The sequence below is a fragment of the Aedes albopictus genome, chromosome 3 (genome assembly GCF_035046485.1).
Source record: "Aedes albopictus strain Foshan chromosome 3, AalbF5, whole genome shotgun sequence".
NCBI lineage: Eukaryota > Metazoa > Arthropoda > Insecta > Diptera > Culicidae > Aedes > Aedes albopictus.
The window spans coordinates 377,773,425-377,785,508 of NC_085138.1; the positions used below are offsets into that span (position 1 = coordinate 377,773,425).

Consider the following 12,084-nt stretch of genomic DNA (forward strand, 5'->3'; position numbering starts at 1 on the left):
CAGTTTTGATATAGATAAAAATGTCCAAAGTAGCCCCCATCCGGTTCTATATGAGATGTGTCCGATTGGTGTATGAACAACTTTTTTGATTATTGATGGATTTAGTTCAAATTTTGCATACATCCTACATACATACTCACGATTATTATGTCAAAAATCCATTCACTACTCTGGAAGTTATAATGCCATAAATTTGAAAAACCATGAAAAAGTGTATACAGAAGCCCCGCACGACGGTACAAACAAAGAGAAATTGGACGGGTCAAGGATTAAACCCAGAACCTTCTGCATACGTATCAAACACGGTAGCCACTAGATCACAAAGCCAATAGTTGCTAAGGTAAGAGACGAACCAGTCAAGCGCTGAAAGTCTCTATAATATAGCTAAATCAATCATCAGTTGCTAAGGATATTCATAGCACTCTAAGCTAAGAAACACTGAACATGTGCCCTAGCTGGGACGTCAATCCAAGAATTATTACTCTTTTTATTATAGAAACATTCGGCACTAGACTATAGTTTATAGACTGTATAGTTTATCTCTTAATATATCAAACCAAGAAAATAAACAAACAAACTTTGCAACCAATTTGTTCCTAATTCGAGTTGCCTGAGAACAATTTTCAACACATGTACAGAAAGAACTCTGGCTCTGACACAGAAAAAAAGCGTTTCTTTATTTGCAAAGATGCGCCCCTATTCTTTCTCAATTTGCTCTCGAGATTGGTGCCATTGACGGACGGTTTCCGCTGATCGCACACAATTTATTGTGCGCACTAGAGTAGAGCCAGAGCCACCACCACACCAGTCAGTGATGGATTCATCATCCGCTATTTTCCCACACCCGATACAACCAAGTGTGTTTGGACCAGAGTCGAAGCTGCTTCGCTGGTGCACCAGCATGTATGTAGGTATTTGGCGGCGGCAGTCAGTGGAGGGCTTGGTTGTTGGAGCGGATTCCTCTGCATGGATCAGCAGAGAGGGCTTGAATTGTTGGTGCTGTTTGTTGTTCAAAAACCGGTTCTGGTGGAGCAAGAAATAGACTTTGGGTGGAGATGGGGAGACAAAGAAGGTGCACTGCACAGCCTGTCGGATGATGATCGAATGAAAAGCTCTATACGGAGATTAACATTTGATGTTTTATCTGTCGAGAGAATGAATGGAGGGGTGGTGCAGGGAAGAATTGGGTTTTACCTCACATTCCCTCATCGATTCGGTCAAAAGAGGTCAAACACAGGGAATGCTTGTTTCGGGCAATTCGTGACCTCGCCATCAATGAATCTTTCTGATTTAGGGTTTTGTATCTCTGAGCTTTGCTGAGAAAAGGAAAACATATTTCTGTTTTACTAGTGAACCGTCATTAAATACTACATGTAGGGCACTGCAAGCCGCGGTTTCTAAGATAGTTTTTTCTAAGTCTTTGAAGTTTCTTGGCCTTGTTGTTTACGATTCGGCCTTTTGCCGGACTTTTTTATAAGTGGCTCGTGGGAAAACAAGCTGATTTATAATTTGATGACGGCACGGTGGCACCCTTGCAAGAGGTCCTTCTAGGATTTCATAGGATAGGAATTCCATCCGGGATACCTCCAAGAAATCCTTCGCGGTTGCTCCTCAAATTTGTTCCGGGACTCCTCCTGGAGTTTTACATGAGATTTCCAGAGAGTTTTTGACGATTCTCTGGGATTCTTCCAGTAGTCTGAGTTCTGAGATTCCTAAAGAGATTCTGTCTGTGATTCCTTCAAGAGCTCTTGTCGGGATTCCTCCAGGGAGTAGTTCCGAGATTCTTCCAGATTACTGGGATTTCTTAACCCTTTGGAGCCGGAGGAGTCATATATGACCCCAACATAGAAACTGCTGTATAAATTCACCCATTCGATAAAACAGTATATAAACTTGTCTTCGGCAAAGTTGTTGCAAATTAAGTCCTCTAATAGGTAAAAATGGGAATTTCTGCATTTGGGACTTCATTGATAACGTAGAACATCCTGAACACCATAAAATTTGGAAAAAAACATATCAGTTCTAAAAGCTGAACTTGAATGTGGGTTACGTTTATGTGTATTCATTTTGCCTTCGTCAAGAATATCAAAAGGTGTTTTATATTCTGGAATTTTCTAGGTGTTTCAAACTGTCCTATAGTCCTTCAAATCTACAAGAACAATTTCATGTATTTTCGCCACAAATAATAGCATTGCATAGCCTATGGGATCCGGGAAGCTCTTGACATCTACAATGTCATTTATAGATACTATAGGGATATTCCAGGTCGGCAAAACTACCTTGGAGTTCAGACCTTCAGGTCAACACTCGTATCAGTAGCCATATTTGCTATACTTAGTAACTATTCATAATCAATCGCAGTTACTGGAGCAATCTGAAGTCTACTAGCTTATTATAAACCTTTGGGACATTCAGGGTTGTCCAAACTGTTCTATAATCAAGTCCTTCAAATCTACAAGAATATCTTTATGTGTTTTCACCATCCCGAGCAGAGGAAAAGAGGTCAATAATAGCATGTTTTGATGTGGAGAACAAAAAGTGATATTTGTTTGTTTGAGATAAGAGGTAAAAGTACTGAAAATAATATCTCAATTTTACTCCTGGAACATCATCATCATAGCACATTTAGTTCTTGGTAAGATCTAGCCAATAGCAGTGAGCTATTTAATTGATCTTCAAATATCATATTTTGCTATTGGTTAGATGGTTCAAGAACAAATTTTTGCTATTATTTTCAGTACTTTTACCTCTTATCTCAAACAAACCAATATCACATTTTGATCGTCAGTACTTGAACTCTGCCAGGGATAATGTGATAGTATTGCATAATCTGCTGGGATCCGCGAAACTCTTAAAATCTCAAATGCTATTTGGAGATACTACAGTGATATTCCAGGTCAGCCAAACTACCTTGGACTTCAGGACTTCAGACCAAAACTCGTAACAACAGTCATATCTGCTAAACTGAGTAACGTTGCATATTTATCCGTGGTTACTGGACCAATCTGAAGTCTTTGTTTATTATAAACCTTTGGGACGTCCAAACTGTTCTATAATGAAGTCCTTCAAATCTACAAAAAAAAACTTTGTGTTTTCACGATAAGTAATAGCATAGCATAATCTGCTGAGATCCGTAAAGCTCTTGAAATCTCAAGTGTTATTTAGAGATACTATGGGAATGTTCCAGGTCAGTCAAACTATCTTTGAGTTCAGAACTTCAGGTCTACTCTCGTAACATCAGCTAACATACTGAGTAACGTTTCATAATCAATCGCGGACCAACCTGAAGTCTACTATGAATTATTATGAACCTTTGGGTCATCAAAACTATCCTGAAGTTTAGTTTGATAGTAACAGTTGATAGTCTCACAATAAACTTTAAACTGTAATCTCTTAATTCCCTGGCTTATCATGAGTCATTTCAAGATAGTTTTGAGATATTCCAGATCAACAACACTACTCCGGAGACCATAGCTTCAGATCTACACTTGCGATAATAGCTTTTGCCACTATGTTAAGTAGTGTTACATAATTCACTGTACTTACCAAATAGTTACAGGAACAATAAGCGTCGTTATATATGTTTGGCATATTATGGGCTTCCTTACTGTTATGAAGCTAAGTTGATAAAAACAACCACTGTAACTAAACTTAAGAACAGTTTGGACGACCTAGGATATCCAGACTGATCTGATATCGTCTATTAACCTTTCAGAAGACTTACTGGACATGACAGATTACAAATCGTAGCTTTGTATAATGAAAGAAGTTACCGTTACACCCGTAGACTTTAGGATTTTAACTCAAGAACAGTTTGGATGACCTAGAATATCTCGACTGATCTGATATTGTCTATTAACCTTCCAGAAGACTGGACGTGATAGATTACAAATCGTAGCTTTGTATAATGAAAGAAGTTGCCGTTACACCCGAAAACTTAACCTTCCGTAACTCGCGTGGTTGACTACCTTTGGCAGCACCACGTTAATACTGAGTACAATAAGCGAGATTTTTTCAACGTGTTGTACAAAATACAACAGCGCGATCACTCGAGGGTTAAGGATCTAAACTCAAGAAGAGTTTGGATGACCTAGGATATCCAGAAAAAATATTCTGCATAATATTTTACCGTTTTCATGATATGACCACCAAAACTACAGAAAAACGTAGAAAAAACTCCATAATAACGCTTGGAAAAAATTTCGGCTTCAAAGGGTTTTAAGGAATACGTTTTGAGATCACTTCAGGAATTCCAAAATGCCTTCATCCCCCAGGAATTCCATCCAAATTTCCCTAAAAGTTTTTTTATGGCTTTGCGACATCCTACAAAATGTGAGTTCCTTGCACACACACATGATGACGTGGTAGTCAACGGATAGAGTTAGGACGCATGAGTAGCTTTCCAGGACTGTGCGATTTAGGAGGCTTGTAGTATCAATATAAAATAAGATATAAAACAGGATTTCACAGTCTTCAAATTTTTTTTTTCTTACTGCCAGAAAGTGTTTCTGGGAATTCCAGCAATTTTACCCGGGATTTCTTTCGGGACTCCTACAGAAGTTCTCTCGGGAATTGCTTCAGGAATTCGTTCCGAGATTCCTTCAGAAACTCCTTCCAAAACTATGTCAGGGATTCCTTCCAGGAATTCTGTGCAATATTGCTCTCGGAGTTCTTTCTGGCACTTCTTCAGGAATTCTTTATGAGATCCATCCAGGAATCCAACAAAAAATTCTGTCAGTATTTCTTCAAAAACTACTTCGGGATTTTTTCCTGGAGTTCCTTCCGGGATTCTTTCATGAACTACTTCTGGGATGGGTTCAAGAAATTCTTCCGGGATTCCTACGGTTATTCCTACAGTAATTCCACCAGGAACTTCTTTACAACGGATTCTTCCAAGAACTTCTTCCGAAATTCCTCGAGAACGACTGCCAGAATTCTTTGAGGAACTCCTTCCGGGATTCCTTCGGGATTTTTTTTTCAGGCTACTGTCAGGAATTGAGGGAAACGCTTTCCAGGATTCATCTAGGAACTCTTCTAAGAGTTCCGTGTGGAATTCCAGCAGATCTTTCTGGATTTCCTTTGGAAGTTCATTCTGGAATTCTTCCAGATGTTTCCAATGGAAATAGTTCAGGAGTTTTTTAGAGAGTATTATAATAAATTACTTCTACAGCTTTTGTTTATAGAATTTCACATGAAATTCTTACAGGATTTCCTTTAGGAAATACTCCAGCAAGTTCCTTCTGATTATCCTCAGAATCTATTAGGAGAATCTCGGATGGAATTCCCGAACATTCCCGAAGGCAACCCGAAATTCCATAACCAGTGTTGGTAAACTCACACTCAAAGCACACTCATGAACCGCTCCTGTGTGAGCAAACTCGTGCGCGATTCTGAATCACTTTCTCACGCGCGAGTTTTTCATGCAAGATCTTGCTCTCACGAGTCAAGCGCCGAAATCTCATTTGCTTGTAAAACGAATTCAAATCAATTTGAGCGACATTCAATGTTGTTTTACGCTAGATATGCTTTTGTTCTATCATGCAATCCTAAAAACTTTGATGTAAATTATAACTACACCAAGAATTAAAGCAATGAGTGAAATCACGAGTTAACTCATGCATGGTTTTTTTTTGCGGTGAGTTTGGCGAGTCAAAAAATCGCGCATGAAACAACTTAACAATGAGATTTGAGAATTTGAGTTTTTACCAACACTGTCCATAATAAATACCAGAATAAATCCTTTGAAATCCAAGATAAAATCTCATCTTGTAAGGAGTTCCTAAGATGAAACATGTTCGGAATCTCAGAAGAAATTCAAGGAACCCCAAAAAGATTCTTAGATATAGTTTCCTGAACAATCACAGAAGTAAATCCTAGAGCGATCCTAGAAAAAAAAACTGTGGAGAAACCACGGAAACGATTCCTGGAAGAATCTCAGGAAAAGTTGCTGGGGTAATTTTGGAAGGAGTAATCCTAGAGGGATCTCTGAATTCATTTCTAGAGAAAACTCGGAAGGAATTTTCAAAAAATTCCATCTACTACTACAAACAAACTAGTATAAACTATTCTAAAGTTGCAGCCAGGAAGAATCTGAAATTTGATTTTTTTTGTCTATCCCAGAAGAAGCTGCTCGTGAAATTCTAAGAGGATCCAAAAGGAATCACCAAAGGAACTTCTGATAGAACTTCGGAAAGTATTCCTGAAGGAATTCTCAAATTGAGAAGTTCTAAAAAACTCCATGAGAAATCCTAGAAGGATTTCTTCTTGATGTTTGCTCCGTGCTTTTCTTCCGGGATTTTCCCATGAATTTGATCCAAAATTCCTCCAGGAGTTTATTCTAGAATTTCTGCAGACATTCTTTGTAAGCTTCACCCAGGAAATCTCTTCGTGATCCTGCCATATATTTAATAAGGGATTCCTCTAGGAGCTCTTCTCGGTATTCTCCCAAGAATTTCTTCTTGGAGTACTGGATTGTTTCCAAGATTATTCTAGGGGTGCCTGTGAGGATTCCTCAAGGAGCGCCTTCAGAGATTCCCCCTTTGGAGATTATGAGGATTCCTTCAGGAGCTCCTTCACGGGTTATTTACGGAGTTCTTTCTGGTATTCCTCAGGATTTTCTTCTAAGATTGATCAAGAGTTCCTTTTGGGATTTCTACAGGAGTTCCTTCCGAAATTCCTCAAGGATTTCCTTCTGGGATTCCTCAAGTCACTCTTTTTGAGAATTTATTCTTCTGCGATTTCTCCAGGAGCTGTTGATAAAATTTCTCCAGAAGTTCATTCATTGGTTTATCCCGGAATTATTTCTGAGATTCTATTTTCTACTCAAATTAATCATAAGTTGCTTTTGAGATTTCTCCACGAATATTCTGTCTGAGATTCAATCTGAACTTACTTCAGAGACTCATTCAGAAGCTCCAGGACCCAGGAGTTAAATCTCGACTGGTCTTCTCTAGGAAATCCTTCTGGGATTCTTCCTGAAACTTCTTCCGACCTTTCTTCGTCAATTTCTTCTACGAATTTGGCAGGACCTCTTTTTAGGATTCCTCAACAAGTTCCTTCGGGTTTCTCCCGTAGTTCCTTCTGGAATTCCCCTAAGATATTGTCCTGAGATTACCCGGCATTTATTCCGTGATTTTTTTAGAAGCACTTTCCTAGATTGCTCCAGCAATTAATCCCAAAATTGCTCCAGAAGTTCCTTTTGGTATTTCTCCGAAAATTTTAGGATTCATTGAAGACATCCTTCCGGGATTCCTTCGAAAATATCTTGCGATATTCCTCCAGGATATTCTTCTTTGATTCCTCCAGAAATTTCTCCTGTAATTTCTGCACATTATTCTGCCATTCTCCTGTAAGTTCGTTCTGAAAATCTCTCAGATGCTTCTGATGGAAATCTTTCAGGAGTTTAGCGCTGAATTACTGTAGGAGTTTGTTATGGGAAATCTTTAAGAATCACTCCAGGACTGCCGTATAGAATTCTACTATGAGTTTCTTACAAAATTCATACTGAGCTTATATAAATACATACTGAGAAATTCCTCCAAAAATTTCTTGGATAATTTCTTCAAAAGATTTGTAAAGATTTTCTCCAGACTTTTCTTCTGGGGTTTCTCCAATAGTCGTGCCAATAGTTCTTAAAGTTTTAGTGATATTAACTCCCAAAATAACACTTTAATTTCCTACATGCGCTATTAGAAATTCTCAAGTGAACCCCTACCATTTTTTTTAGAGTCATACCTAAGTACGTCCCAAGTGTATCTTTCGAAGTTCCACAAGATGCTAATGCTAATTGAAAATATTCAGTTAAAAAATTAGAAGTGTTTGGAAGTACTCAGTCTATTTTCAGAAAGGATATTCGCAAAACTTGTTTGAACTTCACTGTTGTCATTTGTTGTGGAGTTGAGTTCGAATTTCTGCAATACCTTCTTCTTTCTCACACAATAGCTCCAATCATTTGTGTAGAAATTCTGACAAAAAGAAATCAGAATTTTCTCAAAAGCTTGCTGACAAATAAGCTATGCATTAATGTACGTAATTGAAGTTTCTCAAGTAGTTCACCAGGCACCTTGGTACATTCCTTTTTTGGTTCTCCCGAGTTAAGGAATTTCCTTCAAATATTCCAGAAAAAGCTCGAAAGTTCTACCAGAAATGTCTCATTAATTTCACTGGCGCAGCATTTGAACCAAAACCCACAGAATATCTACCAAATAAATCCTAGAGCCAGAAGCTTCTTCGTGAAATTATCCATAACCATCTGGCGATCGACCACCGAAACCAACACTGACTGGTGTTTAGGCTAGAAACTTTAGAAAAAAATCCGGAAAGTAAAGAGCAGCTTCTCTGAATTCTGACAAAAGTATTTTCAGGGCTTACTTTCCGATTGCAGAAAATTCCACGAACATTTTCAGTAAGCTTCACTGGAACTGCTTTACCGAATCTGCTAGGAACTTTGGAACTTTAAAGATATGTCTATCTATAGATAGTATACTAAATAATCATCAAATCAATTAAATAAATCAAATCAATTAAACAAATCAAATAAATAATAATAGAAATTCTACTGAAAATTCTACCAGAACATAAGACTGGTTATTCACTACAAAAGTGTTGTTTCACAACAGCCAAAACCTCTTTCAAAATTGGCACAACATTGGTGATTTTTAAAGAATTATTCTCTGAGAGTTTCTGCAAAGTTCCTTTCAAAAATTTCTTCAAATCTGTTTTGGGGATCCCCCTGAAGTTTTGCTTGACATACTTCCACACATTAAACCAGAATTTCATCCATATTTTTTCCTAGGAAATTTTCCAGAAATGTTGCCATTAATTTCATCATGTGTTGAAAACTGAACTTTGATTTTTTTAATGTGATTTATAAGTTAACAATCACTTTTCAACTTTTAGCATGAAGGGCTTCTACAATCTGCAGGCACCTCATTAAAGCACAAATTATAGATTTCAAATCTGGAAGCAGATCCTAAGAGATAATCATCCTTTATCTCATAGCATAAAAAACTAACTCAATGCCGATCATCTTCGTAAAGAAATCGATCGAGTCATATGTTTGTGAAGGAATGTTGACACTGACGGACGTCGCTTGTTAACCAACATCATCGCATCGGATGCGAACGAGAACCTGTTTTCGTTCGATCTATAAGTATTAAACAGTTGTCCATGAATCGTGATGATTCTCAGCAAGCGCGCGAGATTTACGTCGCGATTTACAGACTTCAATACGTCCTAATGCGCTGGAGAGTTATGAATCTATGGTTGTGCTCACCTGAATTCTCGGATCCAGTTCGGTGTTTTCATCCATTTCTGCCTCCCTTGAAGTTTCCATTGTGAAGAGCTTTTTTCTGAATGCCTTCTTCCTTGTTAGTGACTTTCAAACACAAATTCCCCGCACACAATTGCCTCTGATGGAATTTTCACTTCGTTATTCGAGAGCTCTTTTTTTCAGATCTGACCTTCCGCGACGATTGCTGTCATTTCTACTCGCCACAGCAACCTCTTCCTCGCTCTCTTGTTTACGTAAATCACAAAGCAGGAACCACTTCGCTCAGTTCCGCAGGTAAACAAACCACCCGCAGATCGAAACCATGCAAATTATTGATCTATATTCAGCGGGCACAATAACTCCACATCACATAGGACCTATTTCCACTTTGGCAGGGGACTTCCCCACACTTATCGCTCGCACAGCAGCGCAGTAAACTTTCAATCCAAAGCTGGAGATCTTCCCAATTGGAGATTATAGGGCAGGGCACCACCACACTCGCGCCGCGGATTTCACCGTGATCCTACTGTAACGCGTCGTTCGGGACCGCACGGACGGAGGAGGATTGCAGTGGTCGACGCGACGCGAATGACGACACTGGAGACGGAAATTCGCCCAAACTTTGTTGCGTTGTTTTGCTGGTATCCGCACGCACGACAAAAAAGGCAGCAGCAGAAACTGCACAAAAACCAGAGAAAAGTGCCAGTTCACTCGTACCTACGACGCACGCACGTCCGACACGAACGAAAGCAACTGAACGAATGACAGCGACTCGAGAGAAAACAAACTGACGGCGATGACGAAAACAAAGGAAAGTGCATTCGTCAACTGACAGACAACTCATGCACTGGAAGGTGGAGTGCGTTCTTCGATGTATGCACGCTCAAACGATACAAGTCAAGAATATGGAAACACGAAACTATTTACCGTCTACCCCCGTTGGTTTGACCTTATCTAATCTGAACACTTTAATTTGACCCCCTCAATCTGCACATCGTTCAAACTAAAATGATTCAAACGTCATTCTGCTCACGGAACTGAGTGAAACGGAATGCAGAATCAAAACAAAACAGCAAAAAGAGTTACCATCAGTGTGTTTTTCGATGCCTACAGGGTTACTAGAAGTTCAAATTAAAAAATGAATCCCGTTGGTTTGCATGAGGTGTCGTTCAAACCAACGGGGGTAGACGGTACCCAAATTTGAGATAGGGCTGTTTGCAGATCAGAAGAAATTTTTCGGCCTATCTTGATGCATGGGAAATTCCTTGCCTGAATCACTCAAGAAACTGTTTTTCTTCGATCCCAGTACGCAGTTGCGAAGAAATGACAATTCAAATGGTAGTCACTGTAGAAAGTTTCTGCCAGGAACCGGTCAAGAAATTTCTTGACCGATTCCTTTTGAACACGAAACTGGGCTTTTGGCGCAACCCAAGGACATAATATGATATGAAATTTTCGCTTGGGGCCTGGACCAACTTCCAGTGCAATGGGTGGAATTATTGTGGAATCCTAACCCGACGTCTCCACTAGACAGAAATGTCTTGCCTTTTTTTCAAACAGATGTGTCTCTCGTTTGCATGGAGAGCAGCGGCGTTGAACAATTCTGTATTAGCGCATTTGCCCGAAAGTACACGCGGCAAATCCCTGAGGAAAGGAACAGCCGCGTTTTTTGCTCCCCTTTTACTCCATTGTTATGGGAGATAACATTGCGGCGTTTCCTCAAGTGCGGCTGTTCCTTACCTCAGGGATTTGCCGAGTGGAATTTCGTGCAAATGCGCGTTTGGAACATTACAAAGGCCGCGCGGTGTATCATATTCAGCAAACCAGTCAATAAGGTTTTTTTGTAGCAAAATGACATGCCATTTCTGTCTAGTGGAGACGTCGGGTAAACGATTAGCAGACTCCTACAGAATCAAGAAGATATAGCGTGATTGAATTCAAAATGTGGGTTCGCACACGTTGGGAAGAGTGCTAATGAATGCCTATCTGGTGAGATTCCCCCAGGTACTTCTTCTGGAATTTCTCTAGGAGTTCCTTCCGAGATTCCTCCAGAGATTTTTTCCAGTGTTCCTCTAGGACTTCCAGGGTTCTTCCAGGAGTTCTAGGATATCTTTAGTAATTCCTTCCGTGTTTATTCCAGAAATTTGCCAAGCAATTCTTCTAAAAATTTCTTCTAGGATCCCTCTACGAATTCCTTCCGCGATTTCTCCAGAAGTTCCTCCTGATATTCTGCTAGGAAGTGTTCCTGGGATTGCTTCCGAAGTTCCATCTGGGATTCCTCAGGGGTCAATTCAGGATTCCTTCAGAGGTTTCCAAAGGGTTCTTCCACAACTTTCTTCTGGAATATCTAATGAAGTTCCATTTGGGATTCCATCAGGAAATCCTTCTGAGATTCGACCAAGAATTTATTCTGAGCTTGATTCTGAGATTCCTCCAGGAATTCGTTCCAAGAGTTCCCAGAATTCCTTCATAGATTCTGTTGGGGGGTGACATTTCCACTAGCACGAATACACAATTATCGAAAGCAGCTTCCATTGCAGCAGCTCTAATGCTGAAATTCAATTTATTATTCATATTTTCTTAAACCTATTATAAAATAATCTTACATTTTGGTATTCCTACTCGCGCTTGTTGTGGAGAGTAGTCATCTATGGTGCGATAAACCAATAATTGATAGCAGCTTTCATCTTAGCAGCTTCAATGCTGAAATCAATTTATTATTTTATATAAGCTTTACATTCTTACAACTATATTTACATACGTTTTGGTATTTCACTTCGCACTTTCCACAGAACTACGTCCTCAACTAACAA

General features: G+C 39.3%; 1 protein-coding gene across 1 annotated transcript in view; it reads right to left on the minus strand.

Moving 5' to 3' along the window:
* The window catches only part of LOC109399100 (SH3 domain-binding protein 5 homolog), a 120,783-nt gene extending 110,740 nt beyond the window's left edge, over positions 1 to 10,043 (minus strand). Inside the window, exon 1 of the mRNA XM_019671541.3 lies at positions 9,275 to 10,043. Within this exon, the coding sequence (XP_019527086.3) occupies positions 9,275 to 9,334 (60 nt within the window). The 5' untranslated portion in view covers positions 9,335 to 10,043. The remainder of the gene's footprint in view (positions 1 to 9,274) is intronic.
* Positions 10,044 to 12,084: the final 2,041 nt, after the last annotated feature.